The 27,114-nt window shown below is 43.7% G+C and overlaps 2 protein-coding genes across 4 annotated transcripts in view; one reads left to right on the forward strand and one right to left on the reverse strand.

Moving 5' to 3' along the window:
• RTF2 (replication termination factor 2) overlaps positions 1–27,114 on the forward strand; it is a 54,484-nt gene that overhangs the window by 19,434 nt on the left and 7,936 nt on the right. For all 3 annotated transcript variants that reach the window (XM_003419907.4, XM_010599446.3, XM_064276244.1), the window contains exons 6-8: positions 24,007–24,120; positions 26,524–26,578; positions 26,853–26,948. In XM_003419907.4, the coding sequence (XP_003419955.1) occupies positions 24,007–24,120; positions 26,524–26,578; positions 26,853–26,948 (265 nt within the window). The remainder of the gene's footprint in view (positions 1–24,006; positions 24,121–26,523; positions 26,579–26,852; positions 26,949–27,114) is intronic.
• LOC104846833 (beta-1,3-galactosyl-O-glycosyl-glycoprotein beta-1,6-N-acetylglucosaminyltransferase 7) lies at positions 2,222–9,124 on the reverse strand. Its single transcript, XM_010599472.3, has 3 exons — positions 7,685–9,124; positions 6,531–6,626; positions 2,222–3,037 (listed from the first exon to the last, which is right to left on the reverse strand). The coding sequence occupies exons 1-3, from the start codon at positions 8,643–8,645 to the stop codon at positions 2,811–2,813; spliced, it is 1,284 nt and encodes a 427-aa protein (XP_010597774.1). The 5' UTR covers positions 8,646–9,124; the 3' UTR covers positions 2,222–2,810.

The following is a 27,114-nucleotide window of genomic DNA, read 5'->3' on the forward strand; positions in this document are numbered from 1 at the left end:
ATTGTCTTACAACGTTGATTAACAACCCCACGAGATGTTAGCACTTTCCCTTCACAACCTTGGGTTCCCCGTTACCAGCTTTCCTGTCCCTACTGCCTTCTAGTCCTTGCCCCTGGTCTAGCGTGCCCCTTTAGTCTCGCTTTGTTTTATGGGCCTGTCCAGTCTTTGGCTGAAGGGTGAACCTCAAGAGTGACCTCATTACTGAGCTGAAAGGGTGTCTGGGAGCCATACTCTCAGGGTTTCTCCAGTCTCTGTCAGGCCAGTAAGTCTGGTCTTTTTTTGTGAGTTATAATTTTGTTCTCCATTTTTCTCCAGCTCTGTCCGGGACCCTCTATTGTGATCCCTGTCAGAACAGTCAGTGGTGGTAGCTGGGCACCATCTAGTTGTGCTGGACTCAGCCTAGTGGAGGCCGTGGTAGATGTGGTCCATTAGTCCTTTGGACTAATCTTTCCCATGTATCTTTAGTTTTCTTTATTCTCCCTTGCTCCTGAAGCGGGGAGCACTTGTGGTATTTCTTTTATAGCAACACTGGGAAACTAAGACAGTCATGGACATTTAGAGGAGCCCTGGGCCAGTGAGTAGAGATAACCTAAACCATTTGTGTCTCAGACCTATGCAGTTAGCACAGTAGCTATCAGCCACATGTGACTATTTAAATTTAAATTAATTAGAATTTTCTTAATTAAATAAAAGCGAAGATTTACTTCATCAGTTGCACTAGCCGCCTTTCAGGGGGCTGACTCGTCCTGTGGCACTGGCTGGTGTTGAACAGCACAGATGTGGAACATTGCTGTCATCACAGAAAGTCTTCCCAGACAGCACTCACTACATGAGTAAACAGGCTTGACGCATTACCCATTGCCATCGAATCGATTCTGATTCATAGCGACCCTATAGGACAGGGTAGAACTGCCCCATATAGTTTCCAAGGAAGGCCTGGCATATTACAGGCTTAAGGCAACCTTTTTAAGAAGTGTTTCCAGAGGAAAATATTCTTTGTTACGAGGATGGCGAGGGAGGGAAAGGGGAATTCACTAACCAGGTAAACCAAAAAAAAAAAACCAAACCCACTGGCATTGAGTAGATGCCGACTCATGGCGACCCTATAGGGCAGAGTAGAACTGCCCCGTAGAGTTTCCAAGGAGCGCCTAGTGGATTCAAACTGCCAACCTTTTGGTTAGCAGCTGTAGCACGTAACCACTACGCCACCAGGGTTTCCACTAACCAGATAGTAGATGAGAATTACCTTAGGTGAAGGGAAGGAAAACACACAATACAGAGGAAGTCAGCATAACTGAACTAAATCAAAAGCTAAGTTTCCTGAATACAACCAAACACTTCGAGGGATAGAGTAGCAGGGTTGGGGGTCTGGGACCATGGTTTGGGGGAACATCTAGGTCAATTGGCAAAATAAAGTTTATTAAGAAAATGCTCTACATCCTACTGCGGTGAATGGTGTCTGGGGTCTTAAAAGCTAGCAAGCAGCTACCTAACATTCATCGATTGGTCCCAACTCACCTACAGCAAAGGAAAATGAAGAAGAGCAAAGACAAAAGGAAAATATGAGCCCAAGAAACAAAAAGGACTACATAAACCAGAGACTCCATCAGCCTGAGACCAGAAGAACTAGATGGTGCCCAGCTACCACCAGTGACTGCCCTGACAGGGAACACAACAGAGTCCCTGACAGAGCAAGAGAAAAGTGGGGTGCAGAGCTCAAATTCATGTAAAAAGACCAGACTTAGTCTGACTGACACTGGAGGAACCCCCGAAGACGTGGCCCCTGGACTCTCTGTCAACCTAGAACTAAGACCATTCCCAAAACCAACTCTTCAAAGAATAGACTGTATTGTAAAACATAAAATGATTCTTGTGAAGAGTGTGCTACTTAGTTCAAGTAGATACACAAGACTAAATGAGCAGCTCCTGTCCAGAGGTGAGATGAGAAGGCAGAAAGGAATAGGAGCTGGTTGAACGGACATGAAAAATATGGGGTGGAAAGGGGGAGTGTACTGTCACATTATAGGAATAGCAATTAGGGTCACATAAAAATGTGCGTATAAATTTCTGTATGAGAAACTAACGAGCTGTAAACTTTCACCTAAAGCACAATAAAAATAGTTTTTTTTAAAACAGCAAAAAAAAAGGAAATAGTGTTTCATGTCAACTCCAGAGTAACTTCATTTTACCCAAAAGAAATAGACTTGTTGCTGTTTTTCTGGGATTACCAGAACAACGTATTGTTCCTGAACCAAAGAGGACCATTTTAGAGAAGCATTTTCCGTTGCATTCCAAATTTATTTTTTATTCATGTCTCATATATACAATAATATACCAAACCTGTTGCTGTCGAGTCAATTCTGACTTATAGCAACGCTATAGGACAGAGTAGAACTGCCTCACTGGGTTTCCAAGGAGCAACTGGAAGATTCCAACTGCTAACATTTGTTTAGCAGCTGAGCTCTTAACCACTGTGCCAGCAGGGCTTCACATACAGGCCTTCGAAATAAGGTGCGTTCTTACTGCATCTTGACCCTGGATCTCCATCCAAGATCCAGGAAAGGTTTGGTTGGCGACAGCTGTTGGCTGAAGCATCGGCCTTCCCGCACACACCTATGTGCCACAAGTGGTAGCTGGAGTTCCTTCTCACTCTCTTTTATGCTTTCCTTGCCGCAGCTGTAAAAGTGCCCTGGAGTCACTGGCAAAGCATGATTTTCCCATCCTTTCTTCTCTGGTTAGACGTTCCCTTATTTCAAGTCAGGGCAACAAAGATATGCTTAAGAAAACAGACGCTCTGTGTAACTTCCAGCTCAGTGGTTCAGTTTCATGTTGAAGTGGGTGTTCTGGTGAAAGTGCCAGCGTGGGTCTGCAGGAGTGTCCGCCTGCCGTAGGACCTTAAGCCTGTGCCGCCTCTCCAGGCACGTAACCGCCAGGGGGTCTGTAGAGGACTCGAATTTGTGGGCAAACAGAGAAGGCGTTTGAATGATCCACGGCAGGTCTCCTGGTCCGTAGACACAGGTGTCTTGGTCATAACGACCTGCAAAGGGAAACACAAAAACTTAGCTGTCTTTGTTATACCACCGGTTTCCATTCACGCAAAAAAGTGCCTCCCGCTTCTCCTGTGTCATCTGTATGGCCTCTTTGCTTCATGAGGGTTTAAATTAAACATAATTTCCTTGATTGCTTTGACAGGGACTTTTATGTTGAGTTTAATTTACGATGGGGAGGGAAGTTGCCATTGTTTCTGTTAGTGATTTTTAAAACATACTATGGCTGCTGCACGCGAACGCTGTGGGGTTAGTGTTTGGCCGTGAGTACCGGAAGGCAAGAGGACACTCGTTTGTCACGTAAAGTCTAAATTCTGACAGCTTTAGTCTTTAGTTCCACGAACTTTTAAGCTTTCCTTAGTTTTGGGCAAGTCATAAGAATTGTATTGGTTTTAATAAATCATTGTTTCTCTTACTGGGTTTGCAGAGTGAGCTTTTGCTCCAAGGGTAGGTAGCTAGAAGGGGAATTGCAGTTGGGATCCAGTGCCGATTGGATTCCTTTGACAGGAACTCAGCAGCTCTGGTTATGCGCTGAGCACCGCGCTTCATCCTTGTCTGCTCTCTTTCAATCCTCACAACCACCCCAAGAGGTGGTTTCTCTCATCCACCTCTGCTTGAAACTGAGGAAACTGAGACTCAGAGAAGTGAAGTCTCAGCTTGTGTGGAAGGAGCTGGGTACCCCCACCGTTCTGTCGACCCCAGAGAACCTGGCCCACTCGCTGCCCTCCCCGCCACAAAAAAAACAAGCTACCCCATGTGTTACAGGGTAGAACTGCTCCATAGAGTTTTCTTGGCTATAATCTTGAAGGAAGCAGATTGCCAGGCCTTTCTCCTGCAGTGCTGCTGGGTGGGTTTGAACTGCCAACCTTTAGAGACCACTCTCCTCCCACACCCTGCAGCTCACACCAACCCAGTAATCCTACATGTACAGCTTACTTTATGGAAAAAAACTTTTTTAAAGGGGAGGAACTGCATGCACAAAATGCCCAGTGTTGTTTGTGAGACTGGTAAAAACGAGCAGCAACTTTCCCTATTGAGCAGACCTTCCTCTGTGTCAGAGGTTGTTGTACAAGAGGCTGCCATTATCGTCATTAAAAACTGTTAACTGACAGGCACTCCCAGTGCAGTGAGATCGAGTCTCCACGGAATGACGTTTAGCCGGTTAAAAATGATCAGTCTGAAGTCGAGCAGTGTGGAAAAACTTAGATCTAGGTGAAGAGAGAACCACAGTACCCCCTGGCTGGGGCAGAATTTATGTGCACGTGGATTCAGATGAGGAGGGAACACAAGCAAAGGCAAGGCTTCCTGGGCTGTGCAGATGCCGTTTGGGTGGTACAAGGGCAGCTAACTGTTGCTAACTCCACGGGGCAACTGTGGGCCTGCACTCACCCGGCGTGCTGGTGGCAGGCAGAGGCGCCTGGTTTTGAGACCCAGCATTGCCACTTCTGTGCCACTTCCTGGGACTTTGGGAGTGACCCCACTTCTCTGAGCCGGGGCTTCCTCATCTGTGAAGTGTGAGTAATGATAGTTCAGGAGGGCCTTGCCCACAGTCACCACAGCAGGGTTGGGACTCTGTCCTGTGCTGACTCTAAATGCTGGCAGAGATGACCTTGTTACCTTTTACTATTAGAACAGTTCGCACCTTGAAGCCAGCGATAGTAAGAACTTTCTGGAGTGTTTACTTTTACAGAATAATAAGATGTACGATAACTAGATTTCTTTTCAAACGTTATTTAAACCTGGTTTCAAAACGTTTGTCACTGTAAAAACTCTGACTTACAACTTCATCATTGGTAGCAGCAGCCCTTCACGACTTCTTAGTCCGTCCGCACACCTCGGGGTGTACGCTTTCAGGAAGAAGATGAGCCCCCTCCTTTTCTGATCACTTGTCTCATCGTCCTGGCAACCCCGGCATGTGTGTGACAATACCTGCTTTGTAAGAAGGTGAAGATGCCTGCTAGCTAGTGTTTAACTATCCCCTTCCTACTGTGTGAATAGCTACCTGAGTGGATCACATCTGCCTTTCTTAAAAGACTTCACTAGAAAACTGTTCCAGCCACCTGAGCTGGTTCTTGTTGGAGGAGGGCAGCTGGAACTACTAGTGTGTGAACTATTCTCCTATCTCATTTTACATTTCTTATTTGTCTACAACCTGTTTACTTTAGGTCAGTCTTTTAAATGGCTTGAAAATTGGGTCACCCTGTCTTACTTTGCATATCCAGTCTATTCAGAGCTGCGGACTGTACTCAAGTGCAGTGTGCAAATAGGTCATTGTATCTCTGTGCCGTCATTCCTGCAGGTGGATAGCAACCTGCAGGAAGCCAGGAATGGCAGGGGCCTGACCCTTGAAGGGTGATGCTCGGAATAAAAAACCCCAACCCATGGCCGTGGAGTCGATTCTGACTCATAACGACCGTATAGGACAGAGTAGAGCTGCCCAGTAGGGTTTCCAGGGCTTTAAATCTTTATGGGAGCAGACTGCCACATCTTTCTCCTGAGGAGCGATTGGTGGGTTCAAACCGCTGACCTTTTGGTTAACAGCTGAGCACTTAACCATTGCACCACCAGGGCTCCTGATGGTCAGAGTGGTTTGGCTCCAGTCTCCCTGCACTGTCAGGCGCCCTCCGTGGTCCCTCCCTGGGGCGCCCCCAGAGCACATGCACAGGCTGCTGGGCTGACTCCCAGAGGGAAAGGGCGTCTCAGCTCAGGTGGTTTGACCGCGAGGACTGCCTTTGCCAGATGTTCTCCCTAAACTGAAGGAGCTTAATTAAACCAGCAGCTCCAGGTTCTGATGTCACACTATTCAGTACCCGTATATAACTGAGAGTAGGCTGGCAGATATACCTTTGCAAAAATTAAAGCTGTCATTAAGAAATTCGGATTTCTTTTAGGGGGTGTGTAGGCAGAGCAGCTGTGAGGACCACCGCTCTGGAGCAGGCAGAGGGAGCTTTTCCTAGAGAGAGCCAGAGACTAAATAGTTTTGGCTTTACAGCCCAGAAAGTCTCTGCCCTTTGTTGATAGAGACAATACTGTAAACGAATAGCTGTGGCTGTGTTTCCATAAAATTTGATTTACACAAATAAGTGACGTGTAGCCCACAGGCATTAGTTTGCTGGGCCCAGCTCTGGAGCATATACCCTGTGTTACTCGGTTTTGTATTCTGATAGATGGGAGAGACACGACACTCATTTCTAATAAATGTTTAAATATTTTAAAACTTTAAAAATTGCATCCCTGCTGTGTGTGTTCACCTTGTGAAAATTTATCAACCTGTATACTTAGGATTTGTGCACTTTTCTGTATGGATATTCTTCAATAAAAAGTTTTTTTTTTAAATTAACACCACTGCTAATCAGATAATCACTAATTCCAGATTACTTTAAACTATTGCATGGTAGTCAGTCTTCTCCCTGCGTTATTGGGGCAGCAATTGCGTAGTTTTTGTACAAGGTGAAGGTTTTGTTGTGGCAGTTTTTGTTTTACCTTTGCACCCATCGTGAGCATTTCCCTCCTCGTGTTTCCATTTAATGGCGTGAACATGTCCTTCCCAGCCAGCATTTGGTGTGGCTCCTGGAGCATCTAAGGGGAAAACAGAGCAAGTAGACAGGGTGGACTTCAGGTTCCCAGTTCTAGAACAAGAGCTTCTGTGCTGTGACTTCCACCTCCTCTAGATGGGGGGATCGGAGTGAGTCATGGTGGTCTTCTATTTAACTGAGAAAGATGGCTGGAAAAGCCCCACCTTGTCCAAAATGTTTAGGTCATTATTGTCTGATAAAAGGCTACAGCTGTGGGAGAGTGTGGGGCGTCCACATTGGCAGTGGTGTTGGGTTTGACCAAGGTCTTGAATTTCCATCTTTGTATTTAGATTTCATTTCTCATCCCTTTCTCCGCCCCTTGCAATTTACTTGATGTTTACAGAGTGCTTTTCATGATTAGATGTTTTTTGGATTGTGTTTTCTCCGTTACTGCCCTCTGAGGTGATTTGAAAATAGGATTATCAAGGGATATGAGAGATTGTAAAATGTTATTAGCAAATTTCTGCTAGATTCATTGTTAATACTGTTAGCTGGACTGACTAGTTTGTTGTTCAAGCTTGAAGCCATGTTCCTTACAGGAGCCAGTCAGCCTTACACAAGAGATATTTAATTCCACTTAATTAAGCCCATCGAATTTCCCCCTACCTCTCAGAGAGCTATCTGAGGGATCATATTTGCAACAAAGATGACTAGTTCTACATGGTATCATTTCCATTCTTAAAGAGCCCTTCGCACAATGGCTAACACCAGCGGGTATCCAGGAATATTAAGTAAATGAATAAATGAAGAACTTTCCAAAAATGGGTGCTTAGAATTTGCGGAAAGCACAATCTGAGGAGTTGCAGCACACTAGCAGTTCTCTATGGACAGGGAACAGACACAGCCAGGCTGGTGCGGGAACAGGACTTTCAGCTAACTTCAGAACACTACAGGACCAGAGAGCCTCCTTTGTACTCCCCAAGAGGAAGGTTTTGCAAAACGAAGCGAAAATTACAAAGCCATAGAAAAATAGCTGTAACCAAAAGAAGCCTTCGTTGCGAGTAAAACTACCATTGTTGCTTCTGACCTGAAGGGACACCCATGTTTCTGGATTGTTCTTACCTTTTACACGGTTCAGGGTCACCCAGTAATGTCGCTCTGGGCTGTGGACATCTTTGCACCACCGAAGCAGGTCTTTTGCTCGGATGTCAGTTAGGACAAACTCGACAAACTTCCTTGTCAGTACATAGTAAGCACTTCCGAAATAGATTGTCAGGTTATGGGGTGGTTCCTCTTTGAATCTTTTATTTGGAGATACGTAGATGTTTGTTTCAGGGGTGAACCTGGAGAAACTTTGATTTGTGCTGGATTTAGCACTCGGTGGCTGGATTACTCCAGGAGTGATATTTTTACCATTCCATTTGCTTCTGAGGTAGTATATGATTTCTTTGTTGGTTTTGATGGGAAAATCCTGTCCGCAAAGATTAACGACATAGTTCCATTGAAATTTGGAATGGACTAGGTCTTTCATGCAGTTAATATCTGCGTGCAGTCTTGTAAAGCCAGCAGAAGCCACCTTTGATGAAATAAAAATGTTTTCAAAACAGTTGACCAGAGTTTGCACGGCAGTCTTATACTTCTTCAGGGCCTTCTCATCAACGTGAATACAGTAAACATTTTGAGGTACGTAAATAGCTCTGAGAAGCCGCACAAACAGGGCCAGCTCCTTGTGAATGGTTATAATGTATGCCAAGGAGAAATTACCCTCTTCTGCAGACAGGGGTCTGGTGATGAAACGTAACCCCTCAGAAATCCTGGAGCAGTTTCCCGGGGCGTGTAAGTGAGCGAGTATTTCAGATCGATGAGGGTTTTTACAAAATTTTGCAATTTGAGGGGCCGCCGCTTTTCCTTCAAATAAAGCTGAGCACAGTTCATCTGGGTAAAAGCCACATTCCACTACGACTGGGTAGCTGGGTTCCTCCTCTGGCTCCTCGGGAGTTGGATTCCTTAAATACAGAAAAACGAAGATGCAGATGGCAGTGCACACGAAAAGTCCAGACTTGGTGGGTCGCAGCTGGCTCATGTTTCGTGCTCCAAAGGCCTGCTTATTACCATAGTTTGGAATGTTTCCCTTTTAGCTTCCTAAAAGAACAACAGATAGAGTTTAGGGCATTGTAACTTTTCCCCAAAGCTTCATTGAGATATAATTGAAGTATACTGAAGTATATATATTTAAAGTGTATAATTTGTTTGGTTTTGTTATAAGTATACACCATCACCACAATCAAGAAAACAGACATTTCCCTCACCCTCACAAGTTTTCTTATACCCCTTTTAATCCACCCCTCCTTCTACCCCAGTCTCTGGACAACCAGATAAGCTGTAGATTAGTTTGCATTTTCTGTAATTTTATATAAATGGAATCATGCAGGATGTATTTTTTGCCTAGCCTTTTTTTTTTTTAACTCGGGATGATGATTTATTCATCCACATCCTTGCATTTATCACCAATTTGTCCCTTTTTATTACTGAGTAGCAGTCTGTCCCGTGGACATGCCACGATTTGTTTATCCATTCATCTGTCGACGGACATTTCGGTTGTTTCCAGTTTGGGATATTACAAAGAAAGATGCCATAAACGCTGGTGTACAAGTCACCGTATGGACATATGCATTTGCTTCTCTTGGGTAAATACCTAGGAGTGAAATGGCCAGGTCGTGTATAGATGGATGTTTAACTTTTTAAGAAACTGCCAAAGCGTTTTCCACAGTGGTTGTACCATTTTACCTTCCCACCAGCAATGTGTGAGAGTTCGTTAACTCCATATCCTCACCGACACTTGGTGAATTTTTTTTTTATTTTAGCCATTCCAATAGGTGTATAGCGGTAATTCATTGTGATTTTATGTTACATTTCCCTACTGACTAATGATATTGAGCATATTTTCATGTGGTATTGCTCTTATCTAGGCAGATACAAAAAAAAATTTTAAATGTTCATTTTGGACGTAGACACTGTCCCGCATCATTCATAACTCATTTTATACCACTATTCTGTGTTACGTTATGAGAACAAATTGTTCCAATAAAGAAAGTGACAAGAGAGATTTTGTGATTATACACTTCTTGTTATTGTTGTTGTTAGGTGCCTTGGAGTCGGTTCCGACTCATAGCAACCCCATGTACAACGGAACAAAACACTGCCTGGTCCTGCACCATCCTTGCAATCGTTACTATGCTTGACCCCATTGTTGCAGCCACTCTGTCGGTCCACCTCGTTGAGGGTCTTCCTATTTTCTGCTGACCCTGTACTTAACCAAGCATAATGGCCTTCTCCAGGGACTGATCTCTCCTGATAACATGTCCGAAGTATATAAGATGTAGTCTCACCATCCTTGCTTCTAAGGAGCATTCTGGTTGTATTTCTTCCAAGACAGATTTGCTGTTCTTTTGGCAGTCCATGGTATATTCAATATTCTTCACCAACACCACAATTCAGAGGCATCAGTTCTTCTTCTGTTTTCCTTATTGTTCACCTCTCACATGCATATGAGGCGATTGAAAACACCATGGCTTGGGTCAGGCGCACCTTAGTCTTCAAGGTGACATCTTTGCTTCTCAACACTTTAAAGAGGTTGCAGCAGATTTGCCCAGTTCAGTGCGTCTTTTGATTTCTTGACTGCTGCCTCTGTGGGTGTTGATTGTGGATCCAAGTAAAATGAAATCCTTGACAACTTCAGTCTTTTCTCCATTTATCATGATGTTGCTCACTGGTCCAGTTGTGAGGATTTTTCTTTATGTTGAGGTGCAATCCATACTGAAGGCTGTGGTCTTTGATCTTCATAAGTAAGTGCTTCAAGTCCCCTTCACTTTCAGCAAGCAAGGTTGTGTCATCTGCATAATGCAGGTTGTTAATGAGTCTTCCTCCAATCCTGATGCCCCGTTCTTCTCCATGTAGTCCAGTTTCTCGGATTATTTGCTCAGCATACGTATTGAATAGGTATGGTAAAAGGATACACCCCTGATGCACACCTTTCCTGACTTTAAACCACACAGTATCCATTTGTTGCGTTCAAATGACTGCCTCTTGATCTATGTACAGGTTACTCATGAGCACAATTAAGTGTTTATATACAATTGTTAATACAACTAAGTGATTATACACTTAAGCTTGTTGAAATTAGTTTATGAATTGTTTTTGGAAAAGGCTACTTCGATTAAAAACGAGACACTTTTATCTAATAAAGTTAGTAGGTGCCTGTCTTGAGCTATACAGAGGTACATGAGTAGCAAAAATGACCAAAAGTATTTTTATTTTTTTATTATTATTATTACATACAAGGACCATCCTTTGGAATTTAGGGAAGAAAAATTGATCAGGTAAAACATCAGGCTTATGTTTTTAGGACTTTTTTTTCCCCCGTTTATGAATCCTGACTTTTGGTTTCCGTGAAAAGATCACATCTTATGGGCTGCTCCTACTTTCTGGCCTTAAAAAGCCCATGTACTTCTGACCGGTTTTACCTCTGACTTGACGGTAGCCCTGTGCCTTCCGTGCCATTACTACAAAGGCTGTTTGGATAAAGCGGTAACTGAACAGCCCTTTGCGTTATCTTTGTTTCTTAAACTTCGAGCCAGTAAACTACAGATGCCGTTTGTGGATTTTTAAAATGTTTTTATTTTCTTTGTACATTTCCTTCTGCTCCCTGCCCCCTGCCCCATGCTTTGAAAGTAAAAAACATCCACTCCCCAAATATGCCAGGTTACAGCGTTTTAAAGCTGGTTCAGTAAATGTTGATGACCTCAAGCATAAAACCTAATAATTCAATTATAAGGGTATTTTTATAAATTACGTAATACTTCGTTTTGATGAACACAGAACCATCATTATAATTAACCCCAAAACCAAACCCATTGCCATCGAGTCGATTCCAACTCATAGCAACCCTATAATTAGCACGTTTTATATCTGGTCTCTAAAATAACCAAAAAAGCCTATCATAAAAGTAGAAGTTCAGTAGGAAGGAAACATCTTAAAATGAAGTGAAACTAAAACTTTTAGCTACTTCTTTGTAAGAATTCCGATTACAGGTCAACTGCCGTATCTTGTTACATCTTTTTCTGTAGTATATAGCTTTAGTATAAAAAGCCAAAACCAAATCGGTCCCATCGAGTCAATTCCGACTCATAACGACCCTATAGGACAGAGCAGAACTGCCCCATAGAGTTTCCAGGGAGCACCTGGTGGGTTCAAACTGCCTACATTCTGATTAGCAGCCGTAGCACTTAACCACTACGCCACCAGTTTCTCCCAGCTTTAGTATAGGAAGGAGTTTTGGGAGCTTTTTGTTTATCTTGGTTTTTGTTTCTAAACTTATCATCAAAGTAAAAGATTCCACTCCTATCAGAAAAAGAAGTTAGTCCCACTTCGCTGACAAATTGCACCACATGTAAGCTTAGCCCCAGGCAGAGCCTAAGAAATTGGGTATTTGTAGTGGTTTATAATAATTAAATGAAGACAAGTCCCCTGTGTACTCACTGTCCTTCAGGGCACTGCACAGGCTAAGTGTCTCCCTCCCTTGTGTAGAGGCAGGCACAGGGACTTGCTTAGGTGTTCAGCTGTCACCCTTGTACTTCTAGCTCTGCTAGTCCAGCTTTCACAGGTGCCCGGCCAGCTCTTCCTTCCGACTCAGCTTCACTGAGACTCAGAAGCAGATGCGGGCTAGGATGTCATCACGCAGAGTGGGAGCTTGTGTGGCCAGCAGCTCAGCTTTCTGCCATTGTCTCACCCTGAGTGTTTGCAGGCAGGCAGGTCAGGTGTGTAAAAGAAGCCTTTGGAGTCTCCATGGCTGTTGGTTATAGATAGCTCTTGCCATTGCTTTAGGGTAACATCTACCTGATAATATGGAAATTCCCAGAAGAAGAAAGCCTTTGGGACCCGGCAGTTTTTCCCTTAAAATAGTGATGAGCCCCATTTTCAGTTTTGGAGATATGTCCTCTCCTGAGTTCTTGGTGAGTTCTGTTTGCTTCTGTGTAATGTGAGGTCAACGTTTTTGGCCCTCATAAAACTGTACTTATTAAACTTTTAAATTTGGATCACTAAATTGATTTCCAAGAAATTTAAGTGCTGTTTCCAAGTGTGGATAATATGCAGCTCAGAAGTGCAGTTCTGACTGATTTTTGAGCCATTTTTTTCTCCATAGGAAGTTGTATTTAAAATATTTATTTTAAAGGCTTTAGAAAGAAGTCACAGTCATCCTGAGTTTTATGGAGCAGGTGAGCAAGTTGTTTGCCCAAAACAGGCCCATTTCTACCATCCCAAAGTTCTGTTTCTTCATGTTTTACTAAAAATCACAAATGATTTCTAGCAAGTTATTAAAATGTGACTTTTCCTTTGTGAGAGCATTTTAAGGCTTTTTCCGTGTACTTTTTAAGTTATCTTTCCCAGGCATTATATATTTTTGTGATCCTTTAGCCTTTTCAGTTGAATTTGAAACCACCCAGCTATGCCGCAGTAGAAAGGCCTGGCAATCTGCTTCCATAAAGATACACCCAAGAAAACCCTGTGGAGCAGTTCTGCTCTGCAACACGTGGGGTCAGTATGAATCAGAACTGACTTGATGGCAACAGGCTTGGTTTTTGGTTAGTCCTGGGTTTCATATCTGCAGCCCTTTGATGGGTGGCTTTGTTTTAAAAAATACACACGCATACATGCACACACATAAATAGTGTATCGTAGAATTAAATAGCTTCCAAACGATGGGTAATGTTTTTAAGATTATATGCAATTTACTGGAATTTATGACTTCTGAGAGGTATAGAACATCTTGTAATAGAAATAATTATCAAAGTTAGGGTTAGGGATAGTGTTTTACATGGTTTCCCCTTGACATGATGATAGAATATTTACAGTAACAGAAATCACTTCTCATACTTTACAGAATGGGAATGTTTTTGCCCAGACATAAAATATTCCCAAGGAGTTGTTTCAGAACACATTACTCTTGCTAATTAGAGCCAGCAAGTATGTTTTTCCTCTTTTCTTCTTCTGAATCATGCTACAGTCCCCCTCTCTCTGTCCCCAACAAGCCTTAACAACCAAAACTAAAAGTCAGCAGTATAGGTTTGGTGTCATGTGTTACCACTAGAGCACCTTATTTAAGGAGGGTCATTTTGAATTTTTTTAAATGATGGAATTTAATTTGTTATGAAGACTTTGCGGGGAGAGGTTGGCAGCATCCCAGAAAAACTACCACCCTTTGCTGAATCGTATACATTGTCCTAGAAAAGGGAATTCCTGTGGGTGGATAGAGAATGGATAGGCGTCTTTAAAGGTGAACATAAAATATTTTGCTTTATATTCTAGAACATCACCGTTTTAGAACATTAACACTAGTTTAAGCAAAATAAACAATATATTTAATACCCAAAGAAAGTTTTTCAGAGCCTTAACTTAAAAAAAAAAAATGAAACTCATTATTGCATTTTACCTTATACCAAAAACAAAACAAAACCCAGCTGTCGTCAATTTGATTCCATCTCATAGCAACCCCATAGGACAGAGTAGAACTCTACCCCGTAGGGTTTCCAAGGAGCAGCTGGTGGATTTGAACTGCCGATGTTTCCATTAGCAGTTAAGCACTTTAACCATGTGCCACCAGGGCTCCTATTTACCTTATAAAAAAAGCCTAATATTTAGTTTATAGGAGCTCTGGTGACACAGTGGTTAAGCACTCGGCGGCAAACTGAAAGATTAGCAGTCAAAAAAACGCAGCCAGCAACCAACTCCATGGAAGAAAGACCTGTTAATCTCCTCCCGTAAAGATTACAGCTTAGAAAATCCTATGGAGAAGTTCTCCATCACATGAGGTCACTATGAGTTGCAAAGTGACTCGATGGCACCTCAGTAACATTTAGTTTAGAGGCTAAGGAAATGGGCTTTGCCTCAGGGGCCCCTGTGTTAGACTCACAATCCCGCCATTTACTAGTTGGATTATCTTGGACTGGTAACAGAACCTCCCCAAGTCTCCGTTTCCTCAACTGCAGATGGGGTGTAAGGTAGTACCTATCTCGAAGGGGCAGGGAGGTAACACAGGAGCCGCTGGATGGGTCGCGTGGGGCCTGGCTCCAAGGAGGTGCTCGGTGCTCTGCCAGCCATCTGAGCTCACTGACCCCCACCCCATCACTGTGACCCCAGACCGTGAATTGTCAGGGTTCTCTCCATTTCCTGTTGCTGTTGGGTGCCGTCAAGTTGATCCTGACTCACAGTGACCCCGTGTGACCAAGTAAAACTGCCCCATGGGGTTTTCTAGGCTGTGATCTTGATGAGAGCATAAGCTGTCCCTAAAAAGTCACTGTAGCCACAGCAGTGAAAATTGTGCATCCGTTATTTTTGTTACTTCTGGGCTCAGGATGATGTCCAAGGCACCCTAAAAGTTAGTTTTTCTTGAACTATTTGAGGTTATAATTTTATTGGGGCTGATTTTGAATTCAAAGACTCTCCAAACTCGTTGCTATCTTGTCAATTCCAACTCGTAATGACCTTACAGGACAGAGTAGAACTGCCCCATAGGGTTTCCAAGGCTGTCACCTTTTCAGAAACAGACTGGCACATCTTTCTACCATGGAGTGGCTGGTGAGTTTGAACTGCCAACCTTTTGGTTAGCAGCTGAGTGCTCAACCACTGCACCACCAGGGCTCATACAAATAGTAATTGAACAACTGTTAAGCTCCACTAAAAATACATGGGTATCACAACATACCGATTCCTAAAATGTGTGTAAATATATTTGTAGCTCTTTTTAAAGAGGAAAACTATTTTAGGATATCCACTCAAAACAACCATAACAAGCATAACATTTTTTTTTTTAATTAATGGCACAAAAGGAGAACCGAGGACTTGGACCTGGCTTAGTTATTACATCTTGTGTGAGGAACTAGCAGATGGTGGCATTTTAAAAATCTACTTGATCTCATCCTTTGAAAATATTCCGCTTTTCATTTCTTGGGTTAAACAGAAAATGAGGACTGTTTTTGAGGGAAATAGATGCCTGCGACCTCCGCTTTCAAAATGTTACTGATACCCCAGTCCTTCCACTTTAAAACCATACAAGGGCCAAAGAAGACCATTTTTTATTTCCAAATGAACACCTGCTTAGCCTGTGCCACTCAGGATCCCAGGAGTTAATGAAACACTTACCAAACGATGTTTCTCAGGCTCTGTGGGTGGGGATCTTGGCAGAGACCACCCAGCCTGGCTCTTCTATCAGTTGCCCCTGTTTCAGCGGATCCGGCTTAACTCACATGGACAGAGTTGCTCAGCAGGTTTTGCTGCCCTTTGGTCCCTGGAGAATTTTATTCTTGTTGATTCTGACTGGAGACTGAAAAATCATTGATGCGTTTACTTCTTTGAGTGTTTCTTCAGGACTGGGTCACCACCTTAAAAAGCACAAGGAGACGACAGAAAACTGACAAAGCAGAGTAATTGCTGTGTTCTGAAAACTTCTGGGTGAAACCTTGAGCAGTTGTAGGTCAGATTCTGGAAGTGATTTCAGAGATAGGAGGCAAACTTTAGTTATCGGATCCCTTTTCGTTAAAGGGATAGAGTCATTTAAAAATCTTGTTTACTTCTTAAGTAGCATTCAGAAAAATGTAGGTGTTTCAGCGTGGCTCTCAAGAGAGCCTTAATTCAGGGACGCAGATAACCTGTGCCCTTTCCGTCTCTGTAGCTCCACCAAGGGGTGAGTTTGTGCCGTAGCGTGTCGCCAAGGTGGAGTCTTCCTGCTCCACCTTTGGGAGACTCTGCTCTTTTATTATTCTCTACTTTTGGATACTTTTCCGCTTCACATTCTTCCCTTTTCTGATTTTAAAGATTCTCTCACTTGCTGTACTCTCTTTAGTATTAACATAGACAGATCTATTATTTTCACTACATTTAAAAAAAGAATAAAGAGAAATGAAGTCCTGAGCTACTACATGGATGAACCTTGAAAACATTATGCTGAGCAAGATAAGTCAGACACAGAAGGGCACATGTGATCTGATCCCACTTACGTGAAATATCTGGAGCAGGCAAGTGTTTCGAGTCAAAAGCTTGTTAGTGGTTCTCAAGTGCAGGCAGGAGGGAGGGGAAAAGGGGCCTCGGTGGACACACTTCCCATTTAGCAAAGATGTTTTTTTTCCTCATATTATGCAGTGTGATGAGCATGGTGTTGTAGGGAGTGTGGATTTTATACAGCCTTTGGGGCGCTGTTTAGCTTTAAATTTTCATTTCTCTGTCTTGGTTTGGAACCTTTCCTTAGGCTCTGTTCTCATTCACCCATTCAGCAGTTGTTCAGTGAGCATCCCTGTGTGCCGAACTCTGGTCCGAACACTGGCCATGGTCTGAGTGATGAAGACAAGAGTCCGCCCTCTCAGGGCTTACAGTCCAGTGGAGGAAACACGTGATTTCCAAAGTCAATACACACGCTGTCCATACGGGATCAAAGTGACAACAGCAACCCGAAGGGTTGGATAGGAACCTGGGGGCCAGTGCGTGTATGTTAGTGGGGAAGATCACTCAGAGAAGGGTGAGAATGGCTGCACAGCTGCAGAATGTAGTCAGTGTCACTGAAATCCACATGTAGAAATGGTTGAACTGGTGTATGTCTTGCTATGTGTAGTCTCAACAACAACAAATAAAGAAGAATTTTTTTTAAGTCAATACAGACGCACAGGCGTGCATTCATTGACTCTAAGCCATGAAGTACTACTCAGGAACAAGGTTCTGTGATGGAGCATAACCGCATCTCGGAGTGGGATGCGTGGTTCAGAGATGCGTGCAGTCGAGCTCGTTGCAAACATTATTGCAAGAACAGTGGTTGAGGAGCCCCTGTTGCAGCTCTTGATGTGATACAAGTATACAGGGATGGTAGCATGTCACTCATAATTCTTCCGTTAGGGCACAGTCCTTACTGGTCGTCGTCTTTTTTTTTTTAATACTTTTTTAAAAAGTAAACATGCTGAGGTCATACTAATACACAATTACTGTTCTGCTTTTTCCTTTGAACATATGAAAAGCATTTCCTGAATTATCAAAATCTCTAAAATCACTGCATACAATTCCTTTTTAGGAATGTATTATCATTTATTTACCCATGCCCCCCAGTTTTTTGTTTGTTTGAGTTAAAATTCATAACAGAAAGCAAAATATAGAGTAAACACACCATTTCAGCACGCAGCAACAGAACACATAATGGAAAGCATTGGCAGGAAAATGCAGGTTTGTTTTTATGTTTATTTTATTTTTTTACTTTTTGTACCTATTACTTTTATAGTCAAAATGAGTGGAGGGGGTTAGTGATGAAGAAGAGTATCTCTTGTTGTTGTTGTTGGAAATATACACAGCGAAACATACACCAATTCAATGGTTTCTACACGTACAATTTAGTGACATTGATTACATTCTTCGAGTTGTATAACAATTTTTACCCTCTTTTTCCAAATTGTTTCTCCCCCTTTAACATAAACTTACCGCCCCCTAAGCTTCCTTTCTAACCTCTCCAGTTGCTGTTGTCAGTTTGATCCTACATAGATAGTTCTTTAAAAGAACGCAGTGCTAAGCTTAGACATTCTTTACTAATTAAGCTCAAGAGTTGTTTGGTTTAAAGAAAACTTGAGGGGATATTTTTAATTTAAGGTTTAAAGATTATCTCAGGGCAATAGTTTTAGGGATTCATCTAGCCTCAGTGGCCCCAGAAAGTCTGGATTCTATGAGAATTTGAAATTCTGTTCTGCATTTTTACCCCTTTTGATCAGTTTTCTTCTATAGAATCTTTGATCAGAACGTTCAGTAATGGTTGGCGCTGCCCTACCTTTCGAAAGCGCCCTCTGACCTTCACCCACAGAGGACAACTCCAGTTGACAGTTAACATTTGCAGGCGGATCCCTGCTTGCTGCACTTGTGTCTGTGACTCTTCAGGGACCAGCCACTGCACTCAGGTTCCCTGGGGTCAGGCTTGTACCAGGACGAGTGACAGGGCCAGTCCCCAGGGGCAGCCCTACTGAGGCCTGAGCAAGCGAGGCTGTCAAAGGTGTGGGTTTGGCATTAACAGATCTTGTGAACTTTTGAAAGAGCAAGGTATCTCGATTTGTCCTGAAAAAAAAAACACACACACAACTTTTTATTGTCAGTGACTGATTCAACTTTAAAGGTACAGCAACTCTGGGCAGGTCAGACTCAACACAACGGGATTGCAGGATAGAGTCCACAGCCTCTAACCAATCACATCAAGAGGAAAGACTACTGCGTCCTGACACTGGGGAGGGGAGCAGCGAGGAATGGTGGAAAGGAACAGCAGCCAGAAGCCCAGCAGAAAAAGGCGGAGAGTGCAGGACCAACGAGGGAACAAAAGCTTGACTGCTTGCTGCCTCTTGGTTGTATGCTCAGGAGGGTTATTTATGCCGTAGCCTCAGCCCCAGGCCCCACTGGGCCCTATCTGCCACCTGATTCTGTTCCTGCAGATTCTTTTTCATTCCTTCTCCAAGGGAGAGACCCTCAGGGGAAGACGGTACCTAAACTACCCATAGTGGGGCGCTCCCCCAGGGATTGCACCCTGCAGAGCGAGCTGTTCCTTCTCCTGTACCCAGCTCGCTGCAGTGACAGCTGAAAACAAACTCTTTTCTAGTGAGGTGTCTTCCTTGGGCATCCCCCTTCCACTATTCAGATGTGACTCCTCTGTGGCACCTACTGCAGGAATTTGCGGGCATAGGAAGTTCTCTTCAGCCGTGAACATTTACAGGTCAGACCTAGAAGAAGAGCTGGTTTTGCCCTGAAACAGTCACTTTTGAAGACAGGGACCACAATAAAATACCCAAGCAGGGTGGGGGATTGAAGAGCCTCTTTTGCTTCTCTTCTCCATTGTTGTCGTTAGCCACTGTGGAGTAGGCCCCCAGCTCTTGTGACCTCATGCATGCTGGAGTGAAGACTTGCCCAGTCCTGTGCCATCCCCATGATCGGTTTCAGATCAGACCATTGTGATCTGGAAGATTTTCATTGGCTGATTTTCAGAACTAGATCACCAGGCCTTTCTTCCTAGTCCATCTTAGTCTGGAAGCTCTGCTGAAACCTGTTCAGCATCAGAGCAACACACAGTCCTCTCCTGACGGGTGGTGACTGCTCATGAGGTGCGTTGGCCAGGAATTGAAACTGGGTCTCCCACATGGGAGGTGAGAATTCTACTCCTGAACCACTAATACCCTCTTCCATTAGCAGACATTTATGGACACCTTCTGTATGTTGGAAGGTGCTAGAAAATCTTCAGCAACTTTTAGGCAAAGAACATTTCCATGTCTTCTTGTGATCAAATGCTTTTTTCTAAAAGAGATTCTGGGCACAGTGGGTAAAGTCACTGCTCCAGTTATTCAGAGAACTTGTTCTTTTTATATGGATGCCTGCCATAATGTTGGTCAAAGGCAGTATCTGATGGAGTGACTAAATACTTCAGTTCGTAACAGACTGTATTTGGCTTTTTCTTTTTTTTGTGTGTTAGTGATCTTTATTTTTTTATTGTGCTTTAGGTGAAAGTTTACAGCTCAAGTTAATTTCTCATTGAAAAATTTGTATCTATATTGTTTTATGACATTGGTTACAATCCCCACAATGCTGACAGCAAGGTCCCCGTTTCCACCCTAGGTTCCCTGTGTTCATTTGGCCAGTTCTGTCCCTTCCTGCCTTCTTGTCCAGCTTTTGGACAGGAGCTGCCCATTTGGTTTCTTATATGTTTGGCATATTTTTAAAATATTTATGACTAAAACATTTAATCCGGTTACTTTTTATAGGAATCAGGAAGAAAAAGCTTTGTTAGCTGATCCACTTGTGTGTAGTTGTTAAAAAGCCATCTTAGCCACAGAAATCAAAACAGTATGATACTGACAGACGTTGTTGTTGTTGTGAGCCATGGAGGTAGTTGTGACTCATAGCAACCCTATAGGACAGAGTAGAATTGCCCCCATAGGGTTTCCAAGGAGTGGCTGATGGATTCTAACTGCTGACTTTTTGGTTAGCAGCCTGAGCTCTTAACCACTTCATACCAGGGCTCCTGGTAGTGGCATAACGGTTGCCATGTAGATTAATAGAATTGAGAGTGTAGAAATAAACTCTTATATTTATGATCATTTGATTTGCAACAAGAATTCCAAGACAATTCAGTGAAGGAAGCATAGGCTTTTCAACAAATGGTGTTGGGACAACTAGGCATCCACGTGTAAAAGAATGAATTTGGAGCCCTACCTCACACCATACACAAGACTTAATTCAAAGTGGGTGACTTTGAGTTAAATGTAAAACCCAACTGTAAGAGCTAAATCCATAAAACTCCTAGGAGAGAACACAGGAGTAAATCCTCGTGGTCTTAGGTTAGGCAATGGTTTATTAGTTACAACACCAAAAGTACAAACGATGAAAGGGAAGATTGATAAATTGCACTTCATGAAAATTAAAATCTTTGTGCTTCAAAGGACACAGTCAAGAAAGTAAGAACACAACCCACAGAATGATAGAAAATCTTTGCAGAATCAAATATCTGATAAGGGTCTAGTATCTGGAGTACTTTCGTTGCTCAGTATCTGTCTTAGTCATCTAGTGCTGCTATAACAGAAATACAAGCGGATGGCTTTAACAAAGAGAAATTTATGCTCTCACAGTCCAGTAGGTTAGAAGTCCAAATTCATGGCGTCGGCTCCAGGGGAACGTTTTCTGTCTCTGTCAGCTCTAGAGGAAGGTCCTAGTCCTCAGTCTTCCACGGTCGAGGAGCTTCTCAGGTGCAGGGACCCCGAGTGCAAAGGATGTGCTTGGCTCCTGGTGCTGCTTTTTTGGTGGTATGAGGTCCCCAGCTCTCCGCTTGCTTCCCTTTCCTTTTATCTCTTGGGAGATAAAAGGTGGTGCAGACCATACCCCAGGGAAACTCCCTTCTGGATCAGGGAGGTGACCTGCGTAATCCTTTTAACCACAGCCGTAGATTATGATTTATAACACATAACCCAGTGCACATAGGAAAATCACAAAATAGAGGACCAACTACACATGGCCTAACCAAGATGACACATATTTTGGGGGGACACAATTCAATCCATTACAGATTCCGAGGGGAAGTGGTTCCAGGAGCCCCCACAGACACCAAAATCCGCACATGCCCGAGTCCATTATATAAAATGGTGTCGTCTTTGCATATAATCTACGTATATCCCCCCATATGCTTAAAATCGTCTCTGGGTTACTTATAATGCCTGATACGATGTAAATACTATGTAAGTAGTTGTTACACTGTGTTGTTCAGGGAATAATGACAAGAAAAAAAGTCTACATGTTCAGTACAGACACATCCATCTGAAAAAAACGGCTTGGGGAGGGGGGTGTCTTACCTCTAACTTCACAAGGGGGAAGGAAAACCAAGATCAGCAGCCCAAGGCTGATTCCCGTGAGGTGTAGATGAGACATGCCTCCTCTGTCAGCCGTCTTTACCAACTTTGACACCAACCGTCCCTCACACAGCACTCTCTACTTCTTTGCTGGGTTTGATAATTCATCACAATGGCCACACAGAACTCACAGACAATACTCAGCATTATGGGGTTTATTAGGGAAGTAACAGTTACAATTAAGGCTCAGGGACCCTCAGGATACAAGTCTTCCATCAGGACAGCCTCTTCCCAGCTGTTGCACTCAGGCATGCCTCTCCTGGCCCTCATGCCATCTCCTGCTGTTGGGTCTCTGCTGCTGGGTTTCTCCTGCCTGTCTCTCCTTGCTCAGTGGTGGTGGGCTCCTCCTCTCTGCTCTGGAATTGGCTTTCTTTTAAGCCAAAACTGACCAGTCTCCTTGGTAGGCCATAATTACCTATCACACAATCACCTGGGTGGGAGTTACAAAACCATGGCTAGAAAGGCCACACACAAAAGTAAGTAATCTACCACACCATCATAGGCCTGACTGTGTAGAGCACCTCAGCAACAACAGAACATTTGTTATTTCAAATATTTTCCATCCGAGGTTAGTTGAATCTGTGGATATGGAGGGCCATCTGTATATAAACAGCCCTTACAACTTGACAAGAAAAAGACCAGTTTAAAAATGGACAAAGGATCTGAATAGACATTTCACAACAAATATACAAATAGCCAAAAAGCACATGAGAAGACAATCAACATCATTAATAATTAGGAAAGTACAAATAAAAACTTCATTGACATATGACTTCATAGCTACTCGGATGGGCGTCATCAAAACGACAGTAACAAGTGCCGACTTGGATGTGGAGAAACTTGAACCCTCATGCATTTCTGGTGGGAATGTAAAATGGTGCAGCCTCTTTGGAAAGCAGTTTGGCAGTTCCTCAAAAAAGGTAAAAGTAGGGTTGCTGTGTGACCCCGCAATTTCACCACTAGGTATCAACCCAGGAGAAGTGAAAATATCTGTCCACACAAAGACTTGTACGCGAATCTTTATAGCCACATTAGTCACAGTGGGCAGAAACTGGAAACAACTTAAATGCCTATCACTAATGAATAGGTGAATAAAATGTGGTTTATCTATACAAAGAATACTATTCATCATGAAAAAAGAATAAAGTCCTGACGTATGCTATACAGCATGGATGAACCTTGAAAATATTTTGCTTATTGAAAGAAGCTAGCCACGGAAGACCACGTACTATATGGTTCCATTTATTTGAAATGTCTGGAAGAAGCAAATCCTCATCTACGGGGAGCACATTAGTGATTGCCAGGGGCTGAGGGGTGGGGGGACTGAGGAGTGACTGCTAATGGCCCCAGGGCTTCATTTGGGGGTGATGAAAATATTCTAAAATTATACGGTGGTGATGCACAATTCTGTAAATATACTAAAAACCATTGAATTGTATACTCTAAACAGTGAGCTTTATAATACATAAATTATATCTCAGTAAAGCTGTTTTTTCAAAGGCATATTAGGTGTAATTGTGAATGCTGACCTAGCCATCCTTTTTAGAGCCCACTCTTAGCATTCCGTGTTCTACGGAAGCGTTGCACTATGGTAAGAGATGCAGCCTGATTTCAGCACCACGGCCCCCTCCCAGTAGGAAAGCAGGGCCTCAGCATAAAACACACTGTTTGCACAGCCTAGGCACAGGGAGCTGACACCAGCTAGGAAATGGTGGGAACCCTCCCAGAGTCCAGGCTCTCAGATGCCAGCCAAGGACCAGCCCTGCAGACAGGCCCCTCTGAAGGAAGCCTCCTCAGGCCAGCTGTGCTGACTCCTTTCTGTGCACAGGGACTCCCAGAACCAGGAAGTGGCTCAGCCAGGGAAGACAGAGAGACCCTTAGGAGTTTACCCAGAGCTGGAGGGGTAGTGGGTGGGGCTGGGGGGACAACCTGAGGGGCAGTGGCCCTGTCCATATGGTGATCTGCCTTTTCTCTTGTCACCCTCTCCAGTGTGGGGCTGCCTTCCAGGAGGACGATGTCATCGTGCTCAATGGCACCAAGGAGGATGTGGAGCTGCTGAAGACCAGGATGGAGGAAAGAAGACTAAGAGCCAAGCTGGGAAAGGTACTGGGAGCCTTCGCTCCTACAGCAACGCCTCGGGTTCTGCCTGACCCCCTCCTCTGTCCCAGAGCTGGTCTCAGAGCACTGGCTTGTGTTAAAGTCAGGCTCAGGGTAGACGTGGGAGAAAGCTTGATGTGATCAGAACAAGGTGAAAGAAGGCTTGAAGCTTAGAAAAGGCATGTCACTATCCTAAGGACACAAAATTGTGGGGAGAGAGGAACCCCGCCTTTATACAGGTGGGTGTCTAGCAGAGTCAGGCAAAGTGAGAGTGTTATGGTATGTTTTTTACCTCATGTAGAAGAAGGTGCAGGACGTTGTTACTCTGTGATAACATCACTCACGGCCTGAGGCGTGAAGGAGAGGATGCTGGAGCTCGTGCTAACAGTTGCTGTTGGGTTGCTGGAGGTCCGGGGTTGCTGGAAGGAGCCCGATCCAGTCGCATGTTCTCCTTTTATCTTTTTGCTGAGGTAGAAAAGAAAGAGCGTGGTAGCCGTGTAATTCAGGGAATTGTGCTCAACTTGGTAGCAGATGCCAGCAGGACTGTTCTGTGGGGCAGCGCTGTAAGATACTATAAAGAGCTTTCTTGAGAACAAGTCATTTATGTACTGCGGGAAAGTTAAAAAGCAAACGTATACAAGTGCGTTCATTCTTCGTGGGCTTCCTGAATCACTGTACTTTCGCTACCTTAAGAGCAAAAAGCAAAAAAAAAAAAAAAAAAAGCTCAAGGTATTCTTGGCAAAGGGCAGTTTGCAAAGAGGATCTGCCTGTTCTTCATTGTGACCATTGGTCCTGCTCACCTTTAAAACCAAGCAATAGTTTAGCTTGACTAGTAAGAGTATCTGCCCCATGCATTGTGCTCTTTTAAAAACTGTCTATACGGGATCAAATTGACAACAGCAGCTTGAAAGATTAGGTGGGAAGCTTAGGGGACAGTGGGTTTATGTTTATGGGGAGGACCAGCTCAGAAAAGGAGAGCGAGAGTGGCCGTCAGCTCGGAGAAGGAGAGCGAGAGTGGCCGTACAGCAGGAAGGCTGTCATCAGTGTCACTGACGTGTGCCTGCGGAACTGTCGAACTGGTGTATGTTTTGCATTTGTATTCTCAACAACAAAGTAAATAAGCTTTAAAAAAAAAAACAACAGAAGGGCAGAATTGTAGGTATTTTAAAGGAAATCTGCTGTAGAGCTCATGTAATCCTTACTTAGCTACTTTGCTTTAGTGAGTTTTCTCCTCTGTCCCAGGCTTCTTGCCAAGGTACTCAGAGCCCAGTGGAAATAGCCTGCCCCTCTTGGTGCAGAATACTCACCGGAGCCTCGGGAAGTGCCTCTTAGATACCGCTACCCGGATACCAAAATATTTCCCAAATACGCCCGCAGCTAGAAGCAGCACGCCCGTCTCCTGCCCCTCCATCCTGTCCCTGCTACTTCACACAACCTCAGCTGTGAAATAAAGCGGTCTCCATTTTTTGAAGGGCTCGTTACTTCCCTCCCCTTCCACATTTAATGCGTGCCCTGCGTGTGTGAAATGAACAGAGGGATTTTATGTTTTACACAAGCAGCGTAAACCACATTGCAGCTCGCACAAGTTCAGGACCATCGCCTGAGCAAGGAGCAGGCCTCTCCGGTGTTTTCTAGTGAAGGGGGCCCTCCAAAATAATCTGGCCGTGTGTCTCTACCGCCACCTTTTGGATTCTGAGGAAAATGACATTTTAAAGTAAATTCTCTGAATGACCGTCAGCATAGTCATCGTTTGTGTGACTCAATCATTGCTGGCACAGCTGTGTAATTTTAGGGTGGTTAGTTTCTTTTATTTTTGCTGACAAAAGCGACAGGATTCTAGTACCTGAATTTAAGAATTCTAACAAGAGTATCTATGCAAAGTTGAGAATTAGCTAAGGTTAAAAAAAAAAAAAAAGGTTAAGGTATTCATTAGTATAATGAATGTAGTCAAATAGATAAATATCAAAACAGTTGTCCACGCTGAAGAAGAGTTACTGGAACGGGTAAGATTCAGTGCTGCTTGGATTCAGTGTGCGCACCTTTACTTCACGTTGCTGTTACTCATTTAACTGCTGTTATGTGAGCAGTCACCATGGTCAGTGACTGTTATCACTGAAACCTGTCGCCTTCGTTTAAAATGTGTGAGAGTATGACTTTGGGAATGTACGTGTAAAGCTAAGCTAGATCTCTACAGACCTGTTCTTGTGAGAGGCTAGGGTGCATCACTGGCAGCAAGGCACAGGTGAAGATCTAGGGTTGGTGGAGTGTAAACGTCTTCTCGGGAAGGAGTGATGTCTGTGTGAACTCCATCAGCCTGAGACAGGGCTGCTCACAGGGTGGCGAGCAGCCAGACTGACTGGACATGTAGTGGACTCCCAGCAGTCCTGTGACTTCCTCTTTTCTTTACAGAAAGCAAAGAAACCCAAAGCAACAGAGTCCGTCTCAAAGCCAGATGTCCCTGAAGGTAAGACTCTGAAAAAAAAAAAAAAAAACATTGCCATCAAGTCGATTCCGATCCATAGAGACCCTATAGAACAGAGTAGAACTGCTGCATAGTGTTTCCAAGGAGCACCTGGTGGATTCAAACTGCCAGCCTTTTGGTTAGCAGCCGTATCTCTTAACCACTATGCCACCAGTGTTTCCAGACTCTGAAAGAGGTACTGATTGTAGGAAAACAAGATTGTATGGCTGTTTACTGAGTTCATGCTTTTGTTTTCCTTGCTTTGTCCCTTTCACAGAATCTGCAGGGCCGTCAAATGTTAAGACAAGGAAGCCTGAGGAAGCCAGCCTTGATTCTAGAGAGAAGAAAACTAACCCAGCTCCCAAGAGCACAGGTGGGTCCTGCCAAGACCGAAGTGAGCTGTCTGGAAAGCTGGAAACCAAATGGCTTCCTCCTCACTTTCTTGATAAAGTTCTCTGATGCCCCCAAAATTTTCATTCTGACAAAGTCCAGTTTGTGTCTTTTATCTTTGGTAGCTTGGGCTTTTGTATCGTGACTAA

This window comes from Loxodonta africana, chromosome 24, assembly GCF_030014295.1.
Source record: "Loxodonta africana isolate mLoxAfr1 chromosome 24, mLoxAfr1.hap2, whole genome shotgun sequence".
Taxonomy (NCBI): domain Eukaryota; kingdom Metazoa; phylum Chordata; class Mammalia; order Proboscidea; family Elephantidae; genus Loxodonta; species Loxodonta africana.

Coding starts and splice junctions, on each gene's coding strand:
- LOC104846833 (XM_010599472.3), bottom strand. CDS start 8,645: ATGAGCCAGCTGCGACCCACCAAGTCTGGACTTTTCGTGTGCACTGCC. Junction 6,627..7,684: donor GACCCTGAACCGTGTAAAAG/GTAAGAACAATC, acceptor TTTTCCCCTTAG/ATGCTCCAGGAGCCACACCA. Junction 3,038..6,530: donor TGCTCACGATGGGTGCAAAG/GTAAAACAAAAA, acceptor TTCCCTTTGCAG/GTCGTTATGACCAAGACACC.